Here is a 23,436-nt window from a genome sequence, read left to right as displayed (position 1 = left end):
GCCAAGCGCGGTGCGCCTGGCGGCTAGAGGACAGGGGAAGTTGAGAGGGAGAGGGGGCTGGACCTGGAAAGATTGGAGGTTTCAGCCGCTTCTTATATAAACGACAAATGGGGCTGAGATATATGGACCGACTTCTAGCCTGAGTTGGGCTGTAGCCTTGGCTCGTTTTGGCTCGCGAGCCAGCTCGAGCTGGCTCGTTAAATGACCGGTTTTAGCTCGGCTCAGTAATAATTTCCAACGAGCTGAGCTGAGCTGAGCTGAGCTGAGCCACTAACTAGTCGAGCCGAGCGAGCTAGCGAGCCACGAGTTTAACGTCCAACCTTTAGGCCCTGTTTAGTTCGCAGGCTGTAAACGCAAAAAAGCCGTAAACGCAAAATTTTCGAAGGAATCTTACTAATTTGAAGTACTAAATGAAGTCTATTTACAAAACTTTTTGCATGGATGGGCTGTAAATCGTGAGACGAATCTAATGAACCTCCTTAATCCATATTTTGCAACAGTGATGCTATAGTAACCATCCGCTAATTATTGCTTAATCATGGATTAATTAGTATCATTAGATTCGTCTCGCGATTTACAACCCATCTGTGCAAAAAGTTTTATAAATAGACTTCATTTAGTACTTCAAATTAGTAAGATTCTTTTAAATTTTTTTTTTACGTTTACACGCAACCAACTGTTAACTTACCACCTGCTCCGAGCAGCACAAGCGCAGGGGCATGCAGCCTCGCGACTTGCTGCCAGGTACCACCGCATGCCATAGAGGACAAGAAGGCTCGAGCAGGTCCCACCCAGTACTGAATCTAGGAGAAGCAGCGCGCCGTCGTGCCCCGTCCCCGTGCCGCCATGCCCCCAGCCCCGCCCCCTGCTGTGCCGGCGCGTGGCCGTGCCCTCGGCCCCTGCGTGCCGACCCTTGCCGCGCCAGCGCGCCCTTAGCGACGAAACTGGCAGCTCGCGAGCTGGACCGAGCCGAGCCGAATAGATTTTTCTGCTCGTTAAGCCAAGCCGAGTCGTTTCGATATCCAGCCCTAACCTCCAGTCTCGTTCAGCCTCGTAATAGCACATTAACTGTGTACGTCATATACAAATCAAGAAAGTAAAGCATGTTACACTCCTAAGAAATTGATAGGTCCGTTTGCATGCAAGTCAAGGTTAGCACACATTATTATAACCGTGATGACACCGTTGGCGGCGCGGGGGAACCGTCGGGCGGGTCGGATATGGTACAGCTCTATGAACTTGGTGAACCATGTGATCCGGAAAATAATTACACCTTAAGCTTGTCATTGCAAGATTGGAACAGCTCAAGCACTGATGAATATCATTGGCAAGTCAAAGTATAAAACTACTGAACAATTCAGGCACACGACAGCACAGTGATATACTTTGCCGGAATTTGGATGGTGGCCGGCACCGGGGAGCACGTAGGAACGGGAGGGAGCAGAGATGCTGCAGCCGGCGTCGCCCTTGCCTTCCAGGCCGACGGCGATCCGTTCCACACCACCTCCCTCCCCCTCTTCCGCCCGGGCCCATGCTGCACGGGGAGCCCGGCCGGCCGCTCGGCGCCGGGGGCGTGGCAGCAATGCCCGCCCCCTACTGAAGCTCCTCCTCCGACCTCCCAGAGGCCGCGCGCAGGATGGGATCGCGCCGCCGTCCTCAGCGACAGGTCATGGATCGCGCCGCTGTCTTCATCGCGCTCACGGCCAGCGGCAGAACGTACGGTTATGGCTAAAATTGCGGCGCGACGGAGGTCAGGGGCACGGAGGGGATGCGACGACGAATGCTTCGGAAGGGTAAAGAGATCGCACGACGCAAAGGGGTTTGACGGGAAAACGAAAGGAATCCGACGGCGTGCGGTATTTTTTCGGTCGCGACGTATGAGCGAAAAAACTTTCGCCATTTGATGTTTTTAATTGTAGTAGAAAAGTCGGGGATCAAATGCTTTTCTATATACTGAAAAATAGTCTCTGCAAACTGAAATGAACTGCAGTTTCTGAGATGATCATTTCTTTATTTGAGCATGAGCAAAAGGGTGAAAAATATCACATGGGCCTAATCATAATATTCAGCCCACGAATAAGTTGAACTACAGAGCCCGTCTCACTAATCTTTTGGCCCAGGTAACCGGAGCCCGTGAGAAATCAAATCGTGAACCCATCCAACCAGCCAGATCCCGTCCGTGCTGCTCCTCCTCCCAAGTCCCCCCACTCCACCTGCCGAGGCTCGCGACGCCTCTGCAACTGCTGCCGCAGCCCCACGCCCCAAACCCTAGCCACCCTCCACCGCCACCGCCATGGCCAACCCATCCGCTGCCGCCGTCACCGCCGTGGAGGTCGGGGCGCCCGATTTGCTGCCCCCGCCGGCCGCAGAGGAGGCCGATGCCGCGGCGGCGGAGGAGGCCGCGGCGGCCGCGAAGAGGTGGCCCGGTTGGCCCGGGGACAGCGTGTTCCGGCTCGTGGTTCCGGTGCTCAAGGTCGGGAGCATCATCGGGCGTAAGGGCGAGCTCATCAAGCGCCTCGTCGAGGAGACTAAGGCTAGGGTCCGCATCCTGGAGGGTCCCGTCGGAGCAACCGAGCGCATTGTGAGTACACCATTAGTTATCAAAACTCGAATTGATAACAAGCTATTGGAATTCCTGGTAGAATTGCTAGGTTCAGTTGTAGTACGGGCCAGATTTTTTCGCTAACGGTTTTACCTGTCGAGGTGGTGGTGAGTAGTATGAGATAAGATTGTACGTCTTGTGATGAAAAACAAAGATTAGGGGTTCCTTAGGCTGTGACATGAGTTCACTGTGGGATGATCTCTTACTTGATTTAGGTTTACGCTTATGACATAAATTAAAGTGTTTGTTATCCTAATTCAACATAGGATGGATGTGCCGTGACTGCAACAAGATATCTATAAATAGATGAGGGCAGGGCATGATTATCTGAATAGCTGGCTTTCGTTATGCTTTTAATCCTACGCTAGTGTGCTGCACGTAGAGTTGTAACATATAGCTATTTGGATGACAACAGTGGATGGTAGTTGTCCTTTTGTTTGGTATAGTTAAGCAAGCTAAACTATCTGTGTACGATGTTTTGTGCCCCAAATGAATTCAAATAGATATCGCATACCTCTTTTGATTGTTCTTGTTTAGTTATGTTACTAAATTAATTGTACTTGCTCTCTTGTGTATACTTTACTGAATCACGAATCTCTGCAGGTTTTGGTGTCTGGAAAAGAAGATCCAAGCTTGGAGCTTCCGCCAGCTATGGATGCTCTAGTGAGAGTTTTTAAACGTGTCATTGGAATAGCAGATGGAGCTGCTGAGGGCACTCAGGCAGCTGCTGCACCTGGTGTATGTGCTGCCCGGCTGCTGGTTCCTGGAGCTCAAGCTATTAACCTAATTGGGAAGCAAGGTGCCACAATCAAGTCAATTCAGGAGAGCACTGGTGCTACAATTCGGGTTATATCAGTAGGTAAAGTATTCTTGGCTGATATATAGTGTGTCAATATGCCATTGCTCTGGTACAGTAGTTGATTCTCTTGCCGTTATCTTCATATCCTTCCTTCAAATTTACTGCAAACCCTGTATTAATGGTTCTGGCAGGCTGATTTTCCAGCAAGCTTTAACTTTTTGCAGTTCCAATTTGCACATTGTTAGCACAAAAGTTTGTCACCCTTTTTAGATTTTTTGACATTTTCGCTGCCCTTAAGAAACACAATCATCATTGCTGAGCAGCAACCCACATTTTGGTTGTCTATTCCCTTCTCCAAAATGCTAGGAGCTTTACTATGATTCGATGAACTAGTTTGCACTCATGGTCACAGAAGTTTAAGTTGATTTGGTTATTTAAATTGCACTAGCTTAGAACACTATGGCAAGGCTCACATTTTCTATTGTGCATAGATGATATGTACTTTAAGAATTGAAGACAATGTTGATTAAACCTTCGTAAAAGTGAGTGATGATTATTCTTGGCTTATAAATATTTGTAGATGAACGAGAGCGACCATTCTATGTAACTGATGATGAAAGGATAGTTGAGATACAAGGTGAAACAGAGAAAGTTCTAAAAGCACTTCAAGCAGTTTCTAACCATCTTCGGAAGTTTTTGGTTGACCATAGTGTACTCCCATTATTTGAAAAGACTGTAAGTGCAAAGTTTAACTCATGCTAAGCTTCACTAGTCCACCCTTCATATCATTTTTAGTTCACTGTTTTCCCCCCTTTTTTTCTTTCAGAATACTGCAGTGAGCCAAGATCGCAGCGGTGATGGTTGGGGTGATATGTCACACCCTTCAATTGGTTCTGCACAAGTAAATCAACCACCTCTGGTAGTTGACGAATATATTCTTCCGGTGAAGAGGGACACTTTGTATCTTGAACGAGAACCTCTAGTAGATCATAGCATTCATCGCTCAGGAGTGTCACTTTATGGGCGTGATCCTGCCTTGTCAACATTACGACCCTCTGGGATGCATGGTGCTGGGCCTCTACTTACACAGGTCTGGATTGTTTTTTCATCTTCATTTCTTTCCATAAGATTTTTGGCGGATTAAATACAATTCATGGGTTTGTTTTCGTTTAGATGTTGTATGGGTCTCTTTCTGGCTATGCATTACATGCACTGACCCTTTTACGAGTTACTAATGATCCTTACTTGGAAGCAGAGCTTTTCTTTTTGACCTTGAACTGTTGCTTACAAGAAATCTTTTTCAGATAACTCAAACCATGCAAATCCCACTTACCTACGCAGAGGACATTATAGGAGTCAAAGGAGCAAATATTGCGTACATACGAGCTAATAGTGGGGCTGTTGTGACAATTCAGGAGAGTTTGGGCAGCCCTGATGATATTACTGTTGAAATAAAGGGGACGTCTTCACAAGTACAAGCTGCCCAACAGCTCATCCAGGTAATAGCATGTATTCTGTTCCTTTGAAATTTAGATTTCTGAGTGTATATATGTTTACACCATATCTTTCTTCAGGACTCCTTAGCTGCACACCGAGAACCTGTCAGAAGCAGCTATGTGGGAGCAGGATTAGATCCAGTGTACAGGCCCAGCTACTCACAATATGGCAGCTCCACCTATTCGTCGTCATCACTCCCATCTTATTCTAGCATCGATGATGGTAGATATCCATCTTCAGGCCTGGGCGGCTATGGGTCAAGTTACCGGTACTAGTAGCAGTTCATCGTTAGGAATGCTTGGTGCATCCTGTATTTGTTCCTGAATGAGCAATACAAATCAGGCAAGTTTCCTGCTGACTGTGTGCTGCTGACTGTGTGCTTTCCCGGTGGGAATTCGGTAGATCGTATTGTATCTCTGTACGCATTTCAGGGTATGCTGTACTCTGTTAGAGTGACAAACAGACAGTTTATAGGGTTCCTGTTCGATGGAATTGAAATCTGTAACGGCTTCCTGTGGTTTAACGGTGATTTTTGGTGATTACTGCAATTCGATGACCGCATTTTGTGTAACAGATGATAAAAAACGTGCCCATCTGTGCCTGCAAGCGATCACGCCGTGATATAGTGGGCCACTGGGCTGCATATATGTCACGATTCATGAATAGGCGCTGAATGTGCATTTCCAGCTGAAGGCATTTACTCCGTGACAAAAATCGACTAGAACAACGCCAACACAACTGATTGGTCATTCAGGATCATGAATAGGCGCTGAATGTACATTTCCGGCTGCCGGTGTTTAGTCCGTAACAAAATTTTGACTAAAGCAACGCCAACACAAATGATTAGTCATTCAGGAGCACATTGACATCTAAAGTTACATCTGCAGCTCCCACAGAGCAGTATCAAACATGACTTCTCAACTACAAGACCTACAAACATTGAAAAATTGAAAAGGCTCCATAGGCAGCGACTTCTGGCTTGCATCCTATTTGTCCACTGTTGAGCTGCCCAACATGCTCAACTAGCCCATCCTACAGCGAAGACGTGAATGGTATAGTCAGTAATCATATGGTCACTATATTACATTGGCACCACACTCAAGAGCTCAAACTACAAAGGACTAAAATAAAAAAAAATAAAAAAAATGTCTCAGACTCCAGCTCAATGTGAGGTTGAGCATGCCACCTTTCCAAATTAGATATTCCAATTGAATTCCAAACAATCTGTTGTAACAGTTGCATGTGCTATTAACAAAATTTCAAATAAATTTCTTTGCACAATAGGCAACAGATCAAAAAATAAAAAGAATAAAAAGATTGCTCCACTCAATCTTCAATTGACAACTTCTATGGTGAAAGAGGATAGATCTCTCCTGCAAAGCATGTTGAGAGCAATCCATCATCTCTCATGTAAAAGGAAAAGGATACCAATTTCCTATGCTAGTTTAGCTCATGGTGACCCCTTTGGGAAAGGGGGTTTAGTAGGAATTGTTTGAAACCAAGGAGGTTGACTGAGCAGGAAGTTAGAAATTCATAATCAGGATTGGAAGAGTAGCCATAAATTTATCTGAACTGGAACATATTCTAACAAAATAACAGTTCTCTAATGATTTCATAGCACAGACAAAGCAGCAAGGAAAAAACATGCATGGACAAATAACAACTTCATGAAACGAATTGTTGAATGATTGCAAACGGAGGTGCATACTTCCTCTTTCTGTTGCCCATAGCATTTCTCATGTCAGTCTTCGGCATATTGGTGCCTGGAGTTCCTACAAACTGCATAGGAGACATTGCAGATGCACCACCTGCTGCCACAGGTGGCATAGATGATGACGGTGCAGGAACAGGTGGGGCCACAGGTGTTGATACTGATGGTGGTAGGGGCACCGTTGCAGGTCCTTGTGAAGGTGCAGGCACCGGAGCTGGTTCGGGAGGAGGGCGTGGTAGGATGTGCTTCAGTCTATTATTCCTGTAGTTTTTCCAGAAGAAATATTGCTGCCTGTGAGCAAGCTCCTGTCAAACATTACGATGGTAGTGTTAGTTTCATACAAGTGGTCTTAACAGACCAAAAACAATGTGGTGCAAAGTAAACTTATGAAAACTTATGAACATTTATAAAGAATTGAAAAGCTCTTTCCTTAACCAATTCCTTCAAAAATAGATATATAAACCATATATCTATATGAGTATTAAGATCAAGTTTTAGCAGAGACGGACCCAGGAACTGGATGGGCCCGGGCTGAATCTATGGTATGTGGGCGAACTGGGCTGATATTGGCCTGCTGAGCCTTTTTCTTTTCTTGAGTAGAGATCACACAAATTCAGCTACTTAAATGAGCTGGACCCTGGTCCTGGATCCACCCCTGAGTTTTAGCCACTTTCATGTTTCTTGATAGGTTCTAACAAGCTACAATAAAAATAATATGTCCTAAGGAGCAATTCTAGCTAGGTTTTGAAATGAGTAATAATGCTGCAAAACAGCAAAACAAAAGCTAAAAACTTGTGACTGAGTGTGATTCTAGGCACATGGGGTCAAAAGGTCACCTTGTTTGCTGGATGTGCCATTGCATTGCGGAAATTGGCATTTTGGAGGAGCTCAAGAAAGAAAAGGCAGTGTGGATAACTGCATCATTAGGAAAAAGCATGAGCAAGTTATTTTCTCAGTTACAGACAAATCTAAAGAAGATGATCTCACCCACATTATGTATTTGATATACTCTGGGCGCTGCCAATATTTTAGGTACTTGAGGTATCCGATGAATGCTTCATCCTCAAAATATCTATTCTGTGCTAGATCTGCTCAAGAAAAAAAGGATTACCAATATTGGATGTGGCGTGAAACATAACACTCATGTAACTCAAGTGAAAAAGGAACAGCAATGAAAGGTGAAGCACACATAATGGTGAGATTCAAGCAATACCACTAAAAATAGCACAGCCTTAACATAGCAGTCATGCCTTATTGGTGGGAGATTGCTCACAAGACCATCACATTTAGGCCTAAAATTCCTAGAGCATCATCCCTCCCTTTTCAAACAGGAACTTGTTGATGAACATAACACTAGAATTACAGTTTTCTCTGCATTTGCTACGAATTGCTAATTACTTGCAGCAGAATCCATCTCCAAATTGGTTACCTCAAACCAACAGCTACAGATTCCAATCTAATATTGCTTCCACGAAGCGTGCAACATCTAAGCAGCTGACCCTAAACAGGTGAGATGAAACGAGAGAATGGAGGAGTACAGTACAGTGAATGTAGGTAGGGTTAGCGAGGCACTGCACGAACTCCAACTCGAGTTGGAACCGCTGAACCCCGGGGTCGGTTTCCTTGTCAGCAGGGGCGGACCCAGTATGGGACATGTGTACACCCAATAACTGTTGCAAAAAGATCGAATTTAGTAGGTAAAATCATGGTCAGATCCGAATACAAATACCATATGTTAGGGGTTTGGGTGTTTGATTTCGCGCAGCAGGATGGGAAGGGAGGGGAATAGGCAGGCATACCCCTGTCGGATGTTCGCCGCCGGCGAAGCGCCCGTCGCTCGACGAACAACGGGCACCGCAACTCGCCCTGTCGTCGCCGCTAGGAAAGGAAGACCGAGGCCGAGAGAAAGAACAGAGAAGTCGTGGGAAGGGAGGGTGCTGCCGCACCAGCCGGACTCGAGCTGCAGCTGGGCAGGGGAGCGTGGAGGGGCGGCGCACGGGCCGACCGCGTGGAGAGCGGCGGGCGCTGGAGGAGCGAAGGGAGGAGATGGGTCGCGGACTTGCGGTGCCGTAGGAGCGGGCCTTGTTGCCGTGTGGGCGTGTTGCCCGTCAAAGGAGGAAGGCCCTGCTGCTCCGCCGCCGGGTCGAGTTCGTCACTCAATTTTAACACCAGTTTAGTCCCTCGGACATTATTATTCGGTCAAATTTATCTTTATACTAATATGATGCTACATAATAGCACAAAACTAATACGAAAAATTATTTTAACCTTAGCTTCTTCTCGTACTCAATTTTCATTATTGTAACATTATAATTAATCAATGATAGAACATAATAGATCATTATTCTATCTCCTAGTTTGATGTCTCTCGTATTTGTTGAAGACTCATAGTTTGATGTCTCTCGGTTGAAGTGTTCTTTCGTATTTAGTTTAATCTAGATCATATAAGAATAATATGCATATGTTTAATTAATTTTCCGCAGCACTACTTAACATGGAAATTGTGAAGGAGAGAAAATGATCAAGGTAAAGAGAACTTTTCACATTAGTCTCACGATATTATGGAGCATCATATTATCTAATATAAGAATAAATTTGATCTAAAATAAAAATGAGAGACTAAATTGATTTTTTTAAAGTTGAGGACGACCTTGACCCTCAGAGCAAAGTTGAGGGACCAGAATACCTATTTTATCTTTTTCTAAAGTAAAGATCAACATTTTTGAGATGCTAGTTTTTTTATTTCTTCTTCTTCCCTAAAGTCGGTAGCTGTAGGGCCATCGTTGCAAGCACTAGCAGCGTGTGGTGGAGATAGATGACATCAATAGACCATAGTAATGGACGTGGTAGGGATGAATGCTCGCAACGAGCACGGAAGTCACCGCAGAATGTTGTGCACGGGGCACCGCAACAAGTACGAGTGGTGCATGGTGGAAGCGGCGCCCATGGACGGCAACAAGGGTGGGACATGCAGCGACACGAACGGTCCAAATCTACTCTATTGAAATTAAACAGATATATACTTCTTTCAAAATAATATAAGAATAATATAAAGATTTTTTTTCTTTTAGTGGGTTCTAGATAAAAGATTTTTTTAATAAAAATATCATCATCGCTACTTAAAAAAGAAAGTGAATATTTTTAAATATGATATTATAACAGTACTAGTTATTTTTATAATTTGGCTAGCGTAACTACAATGTGACTATTAAATTTTGTACGAAGACAACCAACCAACGACTTCCTTATCACTAAAGTTTAGAATTTGCTATGATGTCATCTGTCGGGTTTTATCCGGCTGCCCACCGAGGGGTATACCCAAGGTGGTAGGTTTTGGGTTGGGATGCGCCGAGATCAGGAACTCGAAGGTGCAGACAACACAAGATTTAGACAGGTTCAGGCCGCAATATGCGTAATGCCCTACGTCCTGTATGATGGTTTGTATTGCCTTGATGTTGATCTGGTGATCTCTGTTTTGAGGGGGTCTCTGCCCGCCCTTATATATCCGGGGGGACAGGGTTACATGAATCCTAGCCTGATACTAGCATAGGAATCGTACTCAAATATAACTCGAGTAGTTTCCTTCTGTATCGACCAGTTCTACTCCGCATGCGGGTAGAATACAACATAAATAAGGTACAGGACACGTCCTATCCCCTAACCCAATATGGACTCCTTGATGTACACAGCCCCGTGGCGCTGGGTCTGACAAGCCCCCGAGCTCTTCGTAGCTGAGTACTGCAGGCTCTTCAAGTACTTCTGAAGCATTCTTCGACTTCTTTCGAAGCTCCATCTTGAAATTTCTCTTCGAGTACTCTTCTAACTGCATCGAAGCTATGAGGTGCTCATGCCCCGAATTATTTCTCTTTTTTTGTATGGGGTGCGATGAATAATCGCACTCCATATGGAGTAGCCCCCGAGCCTTAGGTTGAATCAAAGAATCAAGCTGAGGGTCAAACTAGTCTTGAGTCTTCCCTTCTTATCCTTCAAATACTTTCGAAAAATAAGTAGTCGATGCCACGTGTCTCACAGCCCCCAAGCCTTGAATCCAAATCCCACAAAATTGGAGATAAGGGTCCAAAAACCGTGGCATTGGTGTTACTATGAAATTCTGAGAAAAACTCTTCGCCTCTGCATAGTGAAATTAAGCCTCCCGCTGATTTATTTAACCACGCGGTGGCTTAGAGTTTCTTCTGCACTCTCAGTCTTCATATGAGTCGTCTTCGAGTAGTTTTGCGGCGTCCAGCCCCCGAGCTTACAAGCCAGGAGAGCAGAATGAGTCATGTCGAGTAGTGCGTATCGCCCAGCCCCCGAGCCTGAAGCTTGACCTGAAAAAAGACAATGCACACATTATGTACCATAATGCGAAGATACCGAGTAGTACTCAGTAATAATATAAAGACACCAAAATTTATTCGGTGTTAAAATTTCACGTCTTGCTCTTGCTAGGCCATGTAATTTCCCCGGGCAGTTAGCCTGTTACGTTTAAGCACCTGATCCCTGGTGGCCGTAGACCATAGCGTAGGGAGCTTAGCCGCATGCACGCGTAGGAGCATAGGTTTACAGAAGAGTCGAGGTTTCACGGATTAAGGCGTGTGCTACCCGAGTACTTTAGCAACCGTTAAGAGAAGACAAAGAAGTCGTCATGCGACAAAAAGGATGCGCGGTGTGCATAAAGTAGTCGGTGATGTGTAGCTCTGGAGGGTTTCGTACCCATCGAGAGACGTACACGCATAAGTAGTCGGCGAGAGCGCGTGTGGCAACACGCAAAGATCTATACTTCCATAGGGTGTAGTCCCATGAAGCTTCCAGCACTCAGAACACAATCTTGTGGCGTAGCCTCCGTAGTCAGTGTCCTAAGACTGTGGCAAAGCCGCCAGCACTCGGTGCATTAAGTCAGTGGCAGGGCCTCCAATACTCAGTGCACCAAAGCTGTGACTGTCGGTCTAGCATCCCAGAAGTAGTCGATCAGGGCGTAGCCCCCGAGGGTTTCATGCCCGTCGAGAGGCGTACCCAAAAAGGTAGCCGATCTTATGAAGAACGAGTCGGAAAAGGTATAAGTCACTTAGCTTGATTCGTGGGCGAATGTCGACGAAGCCGTGGAGCTCGTCGATGAAGCTACGACGGTTTGTTGACGAAGCTCGACTAGTCGGAGTCGATTCCGACTAGTTTTCAAGTCGAGACGAGTAGTTGAAGTAGTCGTTGATGTGAGGCTCGCCCTCGACTAGTTTCTAGTCGAGACAAGTAATCGAAACAGTCCTCACGAAGTCGAAGTAGACGAAATCGTCGCTGCTGCGCGCAGACATTGCGGCACAAGCCGAACTCGAGCCGGGTCATCGAGGTCGGCGGCCGCGGTGCGTCGACGTTGCAGCACGAGGTGAAGTTGAACCGAGAGCAGACTCCTCGGTCCTCGTAGCGGATCCATGAATCGACAAGTCATCGAGATCGTCGTTGTCGAGGTCGCCGCGGGGATCCGCCGCGGAAGTCTGGAGAATTGGGAAGACGCCACCGAGCTCGCCGGTGGATCTTCAGCGCGCTCCCCTACCTGGCGCGCCAGCTGTCGGGTTTTATCCGGCTGCCCACCGAGGGGTATACCCAAGGTGGTAGGTTTTGGATTGGAATGCGCCGAGATCAGGAACTCGAAGGTGCAGACAACACAAGATTCAGACAGGTTCAAGCCGCAATATGCGTAATGCCCTACGTCCTGTATGATGGTTTGTATTGCCTTGATATTGATCTGGTGATCTCTGTTTTGAGGGGGTCCCTGCCCGCCCTTATATATCCGGGGGGACAGGGTTACATGAATCCTAGCCTGATACTAGCATAGGAATCGTACTCAAGTACAACTCGAGTAGTTTCCTTCTGTATCGACTAGTTCTACTCCGCATGCGGGTAGAATACAACATAAATAAGGTACATGACACGTCCTATCCTCTAGCCCAATACGGACTCCTTGATGTACACAGCCCCATGGCCCCGGGTCTGACATCATCCAAAATATACAATGAACCGTGGAACGTAGATTTTAGTCAAAAAATTAAAAATGTATTTAAACAAACACAACTTGCAAAATATGAAGATTATGTTCTTCTATATATTTAGAATTGTTAGTTTCAGCAAGTAGTTAAGAAAACTTTAATTTTCATTTGAAAATAAAGTCTAACTTACTCAAAAATCATGTAATAGAATAATATATATTTAGAAATAAAATTAAGAATATATGTACACCTATTTGTATAATTCTACATCCGGATGACATGACATAGGGGCGCACTAGACGTCGGTTACAAGGGTTCCATCCGTTGAACCCCACTGCCAAACAGTTGATCCGATTGTGGCCGGACCTCCACTCCACATAAGAGCAGCAGTAAAGTGTGGGGAAGAGGAGGGAGCGAACAGCGAAGCCTCGTGTCTAAGGGCCTGTTTGGGACTGCTCTGCTTCACAAATCACAGCTCAGCTTCATGAACTTCACTGCAGAGCAGCTCTGCTTTGAAGTTGTAGAGTTTCTGAAAGTGTTTGGCTAGCAGGACAACTTCAACTTCAGAAAATTGTGAATTTGTATGGAAAAGTCCCTTATACCCTCGAATGTTGCATGAGATGAGTTCGTTGACATACTTTCACTTAAACACTTTAATTAAAAAATAATACAATACCATAAATAATTAAAATACTCGTAGGAAGTGCTAATAATTAGTGAGTACGAATTAAAATATTCATAAATAACAGTACATTATAAATAGATAATATTAAATAGATAATAAAGTACAAATATTCCAAAATAATTCCATTACATATCAAGTCTCAATGATCTACTACTCATACTACATCCAACTTTGAGAAATAGCCGTTGCTAATGCATCACGAAAAACATCCATAGTAGGCGCATTGGGTACTGGAGATGATCCATCCGAAGGCACTACATACTTGTTATACCTTTCCGGTATTGTAGGCTCATAATTTTCATCACGCTCCACACGTTCAAAGTCTAAATCACCACTGTTATGCTCACGGATGAAATTATGGATCACCATGAGTCCTATCGGTATCATCTTTTGCTTCCATAATGGATACATCGGCATTTTATAGAGAATTTGCCACTTCATTTTCAAGACTCCAAATGACCTCTCAATAACACTACGAACTCGTGCATGAATACGATTGAACTTTTCCTTAGGAGACCTTGGTTCTACACCTCTATGCCATTCGGGTAAGTGATACCTCTCACCCTTGTATGGTGCTAGGTATCCCGGTCTATTAGGATATCCGGCATCAACAACATAATACTTACCTACAAATAAAAAGTATATGATATGTTTAGATAATAAAGAACTAGAATTGCAAAATAAAAAATGTAGAAACCAGCCATAAATTACCTACCCTTGGGAGGGTGTGGGAAGAAATCTCGATCCAACTTCATTGCATTATACAACACAGTGGTGTCATGCACAGAACCCGACTGCCCCACAGAAACATAAGTGAATCTCATGTCAAAGTCGCAAATTGCTAGGATATTTTGAGTCGGTATCCCTGTCTTTCCAATATACCTTACTTGTTCACTAGGGGGTAGAGATACCCTAATGTGTGTCCCATCTAGAGCACCAATACAATCTTTGAAGTGTGGAAATGCCCTTCTATCATCTGCTATCTTTTTGTGGACGGTACGAAAGTTTGCATCTTTTGGAACAAGAAAATGTTTTGCCATTTCCATCAAAGATTCTAGAACCTCAGTAAATTTCCTACTAATAGTTTCACCAGAGTGATTGAAACGATTTTGACATTTCCTATTGGACTCATTTCCAGAACATATGAACAAGAAAATTGCAAGAGCCTCATAGGTGTTCATGTGCATAGATGGTTGCAGTCCGTACCTTGACACCAATAAATTATGCAAATCCATAAATATTTCCGTGCTCATGCGCAACTGAGAATGACATTCACCTGGAGTTCTGAAGATATATTGTAACCAGCCCATGCCACTTAGATCCGCTATCCTTGGTGGATTTTTGTCAAGGTAGAGATCAACATATTTCTCTGCCACTTTAGCACCACACAAAATCAAGTTCCAAAACTCAGCACTATCATCATCTGACTCCCCCGAACCATCACTCTCACTTTCATACATCTGAAAATAATAACAAGTAGCAATAGTAACGATGTCATGGATACAAGTAGTAGTAGTAACAATGTCATGATTACAGGTACTCAACAACAAGGTATGCAAAAATAACACTACGGAAAAAAGCACTCAAAAATAACACTACTGAAAAAAGCACTAAAAAATTTTTCTCGAAGCCTTCAATTCCCATACTTGTCGTTGTACCTCCTTGTAAGCCAACTCAAACGAATTTCTCTAGTAGGAAGGGTCAAGAACATTTCTCTTTGTTCCTTTTTCACGAACAATTGGGTAGCAATATCATGCTCATTGCTACCATATTGTGCCCCACAATCCAAGACAACATCCATCACTTCTTTGATAGAAACGACTTCAGCTTGCTTTTTTGATGTAAACGACTCGGCCGAATCAGCAATCTTTGTAATTTGTTCTTGAATTAGAAGAGCTGTACTTGACTTTTGCTTTTTAGGAACCTCTAGAACAACACGAGCTCTTCTTTTCTTATTTCCATTAGCAGGCGATACCTCCTGAACCTCCTCATCCTCTTCCTCTCTATATGACCAATCATGGAACACATTGTCCTCCTCTTCCTCCTCTCCTGCTCCATCTATGTTTTCAGTATCTTTTTGGCTTTCGGGTATAACAGGATTGTCACTCATCGGGTTCCAATGATCAGTTTCATCATTAGAGATGTCACCAAACATTTCTCTAAGGAAGTCTTCATTTTGAAGCGCTTTCTTCTTGAATTTCCCAGAACCCGGCACATCCTGAACAAGGAAGGTAATCAGAACTCAAAGAAAGTATCGTGAACATAGATGAACAGCTAAAAGTTCTGAACAAAACAATACTTACCACTTTCATTTTTTTCCACCATTCATTGTCCATGTTAATTACTCCTCTTGTATTGTCCCAACCGGTTCCGGTTTGATTCCGCAGTAACTTTTGCCAAATTGACCAATCATTCTTCAACCTATCCCATTTGTTCTTAATTTGTGTCTTTGATAACTCGATTCCGGTCATTTGGTAGAACCTTCCCGACACCTCAGTGTAACCTAAAGTGTTCAAATGTGTATTTGGCCTATTCCCTCTCCTTACTTGTTCAGCGAATAACTCACATACAATGCGATTATAATCATCCGTCCATTCCATAGAATCACCCTAATCAACAATTATGTGGAGCAATATTTTGAAGCATACATGACAATTATGTAATTGACTAGCATACATATACTCAGCCATAGAAGAAATCGAGTCGAGAAATTATACCGATTTGGGAAGACCGGAGATGCGGCCATGACCCCTGTTGCCTCCCACGCCGCCCCTGCTGCCTCCCGCGCCGCCCCTGCCCGCGCCGCCCCTGCCAGCCGCGCCCCTGCCCGCGACGCCCCTGCCAGCCGCACGGCCCACGCCGGCGCCGCCCGCGCCAACCGCGACCGCGCCTCCCGGGCCCGCGCCCGCGCCGTGGAGCGCGCTGGCGCCCGCGCCGTGGTGTGCGCTGGCGGCCGCGCAGTGGAGGGCGCTGCCTCCCGCGCCCGGGTCCGCGCCGTGGTGCGCGCTGGCGCCCGCGCAGTGGAGGGCGCTGCCTCCCGCGCCCGGCTCCGCGCCGTGCAGCGCGCTGGCGGCCGCGCCAGGCCCCGCGCAGTGCAGTGCGCTGGCGGCCGCGCCTGGCCCCGCGCCGTGCTGCCCCGCGCCGTGCAGCGCGCTGGCGGCCGCGCAAGGCCCCGCGCTGGCGCCCGCGGAGTGGACCGCGCTGGCCGCCGCGCCGGGGCCCGCGCCCGCGCCGTGGAGCGCACCGGCCGCGCCAGCCACGCCGCTCGCGCCGGGGCCCGCGCCGTCCGTTGCCATGCCGTTGCGCTAGGGTTTCGGGATGGGAGGAAAAAGAGAGATGCGAGCCGGACTGAGGGAGGAAGAGGAGGAAGAGGAGGGGGGGCGCGGGTGGATAGAAAAAAAACGTTTCAGCTGTGTAATCGGTGGCAGTGGTGGGTAATTTTCCCCCAACTTCATGAGGAAGTTCAAAACGACTACTCGTGAAGTACCCTTTTGGCTGCTTCATAGATTTCGTGAAGTTGGGGCCAACTTCACGTTTTTTGGTGAAGCTGAGCTGGTGAAGCTGAGGGTGTTTGGCTATAGATTCGTGAAGTGAAGTTGAATTTCGTGAAGCGAAGCAGTCCCAAACAGGGCCTAAGGATCCTAGTTTGATGACTGGCATCATCACAGACGAGGTTACCGATGATGAGGAGAAACGAGCTCTGGCGTCAGCATAGAGGGGGAGAAAGGAGAAGGAAACAACACACCGTGGAGGCGGGGATAGAAGCCCTCAGGTCCAGCTAATTTTCAGTTTGCCCTCCAAGAGCTACGGAATAACAATTGAGAAGGTCAGATGACTCAAGTTAAGCTAGACGGACCAGGGCCATGTTGGGTTAATCCAAGGAACAGATAATTAAAGAAGAAATCAGTCCACACTTGTTACAAGTAGTTGTATCTCACGGATGCATCGTCCTCCATGGCAGCTGCAGGAATCGATTTAACCAGTGGTGCATCCCGAACCATGTAGGGAGAGGGAGAGAGAAGTCTATGCATATGGTCTGCAACCAATGATAAAAAAAATTGATCCATTCACTGGCAATGTTCGGAAGCAACAAGATGAAAAGGACCAGGTGGGCCCATATGAGCTGATTTTTAAAAAAAATCGGATCGTACACATATGTGGATATCTTTTCTGGTGATAGTTCGACTTGGCCACTGGCGATGGCCTAAGGCCACCTCCAACGTTGTTGGCTAGCTGGATTCTGAGCTGACGTGGAGGTAAAAATATGAGGGAAAAAGAAATAGCTAGCTATTGTTCAACCCTAACGTGGAGCCTAGGAACGTGAGTAGACGATGGACCCTTGCTCTGCCAACCAATGAAAAGAGAGCGGGAGGAGAGAAGTAACCACTTGTAAGCCTAACAAGAGCTGCTCCATATCAGCTGTCAAAATCGACGGCTCACCCGATCGTTGGAGTTGGTCCGAGGGCAGTCCCATCCCTCCAACTCAGCTGATTTCCATATCATTAAATATATTACCATATAAGAAAGAGTTGAGACTGCAGAAGAGTTAATGAGAAGAGAAGAAAAAATATGAAGAAACTGTGTTTCATGCAAGAAACTATATCTACGTAAAAATCAAGATAAAAAGAGAGGATAGGAGGGAGAAAAAAGAGAGAAGAGATATAATTGGATAACAATTTATTTTGAAGAAACTATGCATTGAGAGTATAGTTTGTGTATCTAAATGACATGGCAAGTATAGAAACTGCTTATAGTATCTTGGGTTGTGACTGCCAAAAGGGCTGTACAATGAAGAGCATCTATGAAAGGTTATTCTTTTTTCTTTTTTTGTTTTCTTACCACCATGGCGTCCAACGCAGACGAGCTGGAGCGCTTGAGTATGGGAGTCTTGACCGGCTCTTGCATGATCATCTGGATGCGGGTGCTCCAGGCCGGCATAAAAAATGCGCCAGGAATGAAATTATTTTTTTGAACATGTTAAGCACCTCTAAACTGATTTTTTCATTGTAAGATGAGCTCTTAGCGAGGTTCTTAATGATGCACCTTTTCTCTTCTTCTTAAGCGCCTCTGTTAGAGCCGCCGCATTGTACATACCCTAAAGGCTATACCGATTTAACAAAAAACTTGAGAAAATAAAGATCCAACTCAAAAACTATTTCACAATCTAAATAGCCATCCATGAGAGGTGAAAAAACCGTAATGAAGAAGTCTCTAGTGTACGACTACATAATCCCCTGAACCCTGATTGACCTCTCTCAATTCGAACGATTTGTAACAAATAAGCGGAAATTTTAGGTTATTCTTATACCACCTGCGGTACTCTCTTTAGCTATTATGTGCTCATTTAGTATATTTTTTTCATCCTTGAGATATGAGACTGAGGGTGTGTTTGGTTCAGCTGTGGATTTCTGAAAATCTGATTTCTGGAATCAGCTGTGGGAAAGCTGCTGTGTGGAATCAGCTGTCGGAAAGCTGAAAGCTGTTTGGCTGAAACAGCTGTCAGCTGTGGGATTCTGTGAGAAATGTCAGTTTTGCCCCTGAGACTGTATAGGACTGTTTATATGCTGATTAATCGTAAGGATACGTAGATGACCGTTTTGGAGAGGAAAGTACAATAATTAGAATTGTTTGACATATATAATTAATACAAAAGATATATAGATCCACATCGACCTAACTAAAATATTATCTTCAACTAATCAAAGCATTAGTTATGTTATCACGAACAATGTTCATGGTAACCTCATTCTCCTCCTCAATAATTTCATCCACTTCTAGTTGCGCCACTTCTGGTTCCTCGGTGTCATCCTCATCTCGCGGCATATAGTTCTCATCTTCATCACATTTGTCAAACGCATCATCTTGTAACGCGCTATCACGAATGAAATTGTGCAATGCCATGCAAGCCATAATGATATGCGCCTGCGTACGAGTTGAGAAACTTGGCATCGACTTCAATATACGCCACTTTTGCTTAAGGACTCCAAATGCACGCTCAATTACATTGCGAAGGGATGAATGAAAATAATTGAACATCTCATATTTCCCTTGAGGTGCTCGCTGTCTGCGAAGACGAAATTCGGGTAGATGATATGTACTTCCTTTATAAGGAGCAAGATATTCGTTTCGGTTCGGATAACCGGAATCCACAAGGTAGTATTTGCCTAAAAAAGAACACAAGTTAATGACATATACTTCATGACTTATACTTCAAATAATACCAAAGTATACACAAACTTAGCATTTGTACCTGCAGGTGGTTTCGGAAATTTGTCACCAAAATTTGTTAAGGCATGATTGAGGATCCGTGTGTCATGTGCAGAGCCCGGCCAACCAGTAACCACAAAAGTAAACCTCATATCAAAATCACAAACTGCTAGAATATTTTGCGATGTGTACCCATGCCGACATGTGTGGTTGACAACATCCTCTATAGGTACCGAAACTTCTACATGTGACCCATCTAAGGCTCCAATAGCATCTTTAAAATAAGGCCAGAAACGGTTTTCTCTAACCTTTGCATGCTCGGTACTGAAAGTAGGATCCCTCGGTGTGATATTATCTTTTGCTAATTTTCTCAAACATTTCAAGACTTCCTTAAATTTAGTGTGAACTGTCCATAGGGACCGAACGAAGCGGTTTTCAGCTTGAGAAAAAGATTGAGGTCCTCCAACAATCCATAAAAACATTGCTAGTGACTCCACAGATGAAACATTGCTTGTTGACTTTAAACCGTAGTTAGCGACAAGCAAATTATGAAGTTCCCAGAAAACCTCAGGAGTCATCCTAAACATCTTGTAGAAATATCTAGGGGCAGCTAGGCACTCTTCGACCCACTCAATTCCAGATTGTTGAGGATTTCTGTAATCATTTTTATTCAAGTACCTTTCGGTGTACCGGTCACTTAAATGTCCAATGGTGGCAGCCTGCTTGGACAACTCAGCTAGAAGTTGAAGTCCATTGTAACCCTTCTTTGCCAAATCGTCCATGCCTCTGCAAGCATAAGCATAACAAGTACATACCATAAGCCACATTTTTAAGATTATCAACATACAGGTCTGAACATATGAGGACGCAAACATAAAGGTTTCATACAAATACGGGTCCGAACAAACAAGGACTCAAACATAAAGGTTTGCAAGCACAAGAACAACAATATAATGGTCCGAACAAACAAGGACTCAAACATAATGATTAAGGCAACTTCTTCATCTCATGCTCCCTTTGCAGCAAATCAAGTCTTCCTTCATTTGTGTCCAGCAATCCGAGGAGCTCCCTAAAATCAGGTTTCATTATCGCCATTGCAGCAGTATGCATGAGGCCAGTTTTCTCCTGTACTCCACATTCTTTCACCATCCTCAAGGCCTCCGCAAGGGTAGGAATGTTGCTGGTCACATAAGGGGCCGATGAAGCTTCTGTACTACTGGTGATCTTGTTCACTCCATCTTCGATCTTGCTGCAGGTTTGCTTGTAGAGACGTAAGAATGGACTTTTCTCTTCCTTGTCATCCGCACACGTAGAAGAAGGGCCTTTACGCTTCTTGCCTTTATGTTGGAGCATACTGGACATGTGGATATTTGAGGGGCTTCTCTCAAGCTCATGCACTTCATCATCACTGCAACTATCAGACAAATCTCCCAGTATGGAAGCAGATGCCCCGTAACATGTGCGCTTCCAAACATGATGTGCATCGCCTCCAAGTTGTCCGGACCACGTTTTCTAAACTGAACATGTTTGCATTTCCTTCCATTACTTGGATCGTGACATCTCTGCAATACAATGGTTCAATTAGATAATACAAAATATCCAACAAAACTACAAAATGACAATTCTTGCGACACTCACCGCAAGATGCTCGTTCCACCATTCATTTGAACAATCTACAGTCTGCTTGTCATCATTCCAACCAAGTCCAGTTGCAGCATTTTTTAACTCCATAAAAACAGTATAACTTCTTTTCAGACTATCCCATTTATTCTTGAGTTGCAAATGTTCTAGTTTCCGACCAGTTATGTGTTCAAACTTTTCTGCAACATTCTTCCATCCGACTTTGTTCAAATGACCTAATGGCCTATGCCCAGCATTAACCTCATGCATGCATATGTCACAGAAGTGCTTCACATTTTCCTTATCCCACACCGCCTTCTCAGCCATACTAGTGTGAATAAAAAGAATTATCAAGCTGCCAGAATGTAAATGTAAACTGGTATGACCAGTTACAAATTCGAATAGTGTTGTCAAGAAGATATTTTTAACACGATATATGTGGACCCGAAAATGACAAGCTGTCAATACCAACCTTGAGCAATTGTGGTCCCAATTCCTCCAAGGATGGAGCCACCACCGCTTTGAGCAGGAACTGGAGGAGGAGCCTGGCGCTCTGGAAAAAGAATTTTCAGCTGGCACATTAGGAATAGGATTGCATCTTTAAGCATGCAAATCTGCCCAAACGAGACAACACTACTTTAGCTGCGAATCAACATTACTTTAAGCGTGCAAGGCTGGGCAAGTACAATTCCACCCCCTAAGCCCCAAAAGATTCATCACTTGCAATGCTAGTTACTTGGAAGAAAACAGGAGGAAAATGCCTCATGAAGTTTCCAGTCACATATTTACACCATTTCCAATTTTAATTCATTATATTGTTGTAAATCACAAAAGTACCTGGCTGTGGTGGGTTTCTCACTGGAGCAGCACGCGGAGCAGGGCGTGATGCTGACCTTCCTGCCAATAAAGATCAATGTAAGCATCAAAATATTTAGAAGCCAGTGGCATAGTTTATCATATGATGAGTACGTTGCTTATTACTAGTAACAAACAGTCCGGGTTCGCTCATCACTATCTGCTTCAGAATACTGAAATTTCAACAAAGAAAAATAGTCTTAAAAAATCATACTATCCCCTACAGCGTGGTTAAAAACACCCCGAACTTGTTTTTGATAGACAGGTACAAGACCCAAACCCTTTGCATTGGCAGGGAAATCAATTTGGTTTCCCTACCAATCAAATCCCAACATATCCAAACAAATCCTCACAGAACAGCACCTATCACCTAAGCAGAGAATGAGCAGCCACAAATCAATGGAAGAACTCGTAAAGGTGAATGTGCAGAAGAATTCTAAGTTTCAAACAGAGGAGTGAAAAGCTCAAACACCACGCAACATTGACAAAGGTTTTGAAAATTGAGAATCAGCGGCCATATTGTTAGGCAGACCAAGCGCATGGCCATAACTCACTAGAATTATTGCACGTACGGCACAAAACTGAGTTAAAAGAAAAGAGCAGCACAGACATTAAACATCATTACAACTTCTGTCATTCTTGTCTGCAAAGAGCCAAAGACACAAGGTGAGCTGGACTATTTCCTGGAAGTTGAGTAATCTAACCTTATCTATTAGCTCATTCCCACTATTATTGTTAACGATGATAATAGCGGCAACAAAAAAGCTAGATAAATTAATAGAGAACCTTTGATTCAATTAGCATATGCTTCCAAATTGAATGGACAAACAGCTGCTGCATTCGCCACTGCTTCCTACAAGGCAGATCCAACAAGTTTGAGTGCACTTGAATGGACAAACAATTTCAAGTATGAAGTACGAGATCTAGGCAGAGATTTGGTCACAGATACAATTTCAGAGACTTGTTTTTATTTTGTTTTATTTGAGAGCTCATGGAGCATTGTGTTGACCATGTATGTTCTAGATACATTGACGTGGTCTGAGTTGAGTATTTGTGACATGAGGTTTCTTTTGGTGCTGTACGGGGTAGTGTGGTTGTGTAACTTTCCACTACAGAAGCTATATGCTTTGATGAAATTGTTGTGGCAGCAGCCAGCAATTAAAAAGTGTTGCATTTATCAGTGATAAGCGTTTCCATTACAGGAAAGGGGTGCAGGTATATTTCCATTTTCTAAAATAAAACAGGAAGGGGATGCATATATTTCTAAAGAGCAGTTCTTGTTATCTGTTTAGTGCACATTGGAATTCTGTAATGTTCAGTAGATGCTGGTCCATAGTGCATGTTAACTTCCACTAGTAACCACTACACATAAAAAGAAAAGAGGCAAGACAGTACAATAATAGCATATGCATATGCATCGCTTGTAAACACAAGCAACATCGCTCATATCAAACCAAGCATAACTGGTACCAGGGATTTGTT

The 23,436-nt window shown here is 44.4% G+C and overlaps 3 protein-coding genes and 2 long non-coding RNA genes across 6 annotated transcripts; 1 reads left to right on the top strand and 4 right to left on the bottom strand.

Annotated features, from left to right (window-relative positions):
* Nucleotides 1–2,176: 2,176 nt before the first annotated feature.
* On the top strand, nt 2,177–5,469 carry LOC112875059 (RNA-binding KH domain-containing protein PEPPER). Its single transcript, XM_025938745.1, has 6 exons — nt 2,177–2,581; nt 3,206–3,461; nt 3,982–4,136; nt 4,228–4,491; nt 4,706–4,900; nt 4,976–5,469. The coding sequence occupies exons 1-6, from the start codon at nt 2,294–2,296 to the stop codon at nt 5,171–5,173; spliced, it is 1,356 nt and encodes a 451-aa protein (XP_025794530.1). The 5' UTR covers nt 2,177–2,293; the 3' UTR covers nt 5,174–5,469.
* Nucleotides 5,470–5,640: 171 nt separating this feature from the next.
* Nucleotides 5,641–8,748, bottom strand: LOC112875060 (mediator of RNA polymerase II transcription subunit 31). 2 transcript variants are annotated; one of them, XM_025938747.1, is made up of 6 exons: nt 8,409–8,743; nt 8,153–8,279; nt 7,601–7,697; nt 7,446–7,524; nt 6,607–6,914; nt 5,641–5,930 (listed from the first exon to the last, which is right to left on the bottom strand). In XM_025938747.1, the coding sequence occupies exons 2-6, from the start codon at nt 8,262–8,264 to the stop codon at nt 5,921–5,923; spliced, it is 606 nt and encodes a 201-aa protein (XP_025794532.1). In that variant the 5' UTR covers nt 8,265–8,279; nt 8,409–8,743; the 3' UTR covers nt 5,641–5,920. The 2 variants fall into 2 exon arrangements, with proteins under 2 accessions (XP_025794532.1, XP_025794531.1); XM_025938746.1 differs by lacking the exon at nt 5,641–5,930 and adding an exon at nt 6,067–6,271 and having other exon boundaries at nt 8,409–8,748.
* Nucleotides 8,749–14,905: 6,157 nt separating this feature from the next.
* Nucleotides 14,906–15,872, bottom strand: LOC112873157 (L10-interacting MYB domain-containing protein-like). The gene is made up of 2 exons (XM_025936177.1): nt 15,576–15,872; nt 14,906–15,490 (listed from the first exon to the last, which is right to left on the bottom strand). Exons 1-2 carry the CDS (start codon nt 15,870–15,872, stop codon nt 14,906–14,908), a joined length of 882 nt encoding a protein of 293 aa, XP_025791962.1.
* Nucleotides 15,873–20,954: 5,082 nt separating this feature from the next.
* Nucleotides 20,955–21,610, bottom strand: LOC112878317. Its single transcript, XR_003225679.1, has 3 exons — nt 21,572–21,610; nt 21,118–21,427; nt 20,955–21,041 (listed from the first exon to the last, which is right to left on the bottom strand). It is a non-coding gene; the product is annotated as an uncharacterized LOC112878317 (long non-coding RNA).
* Nucleotides 21,611–21,624: 14 nt separating this feature from the next.
* On the bottom strand, nt 21,625–22,809 carry LOC112878316. The gene is made up of 3 exons (XR_003225678.1): nt 22,741–22,809; nt 21,937–21,996; nt 21,625–21,652 (listed from the first exon to the last, which is right to left on the bottom strand). It is a non-coding gene; the product is annotated as an uncharacterized LOC112878316 (long non-coding RNA).
* Nucleotides 22,810–23,436: the final 627 nt, after the last annotated feature.

Source organism: Panicum hallii, chromosome 9 (assembly GCF_002211085.1).
Source record: "Panicum hallii strain FIL2 chromosome 9, PHallii_v3.1, whole genome shotgun sequence".
In the NCBI taxonomy this organism is placed as follows: Eukaryota; Viridiplantae; Streptophyta; class Magnoliopsida; order Poales; family Poaceae; genus Panicum; species Panicum hallii.
This window is presented reverse-complemented; position numbering and strand designations above follow the sequence as displayed.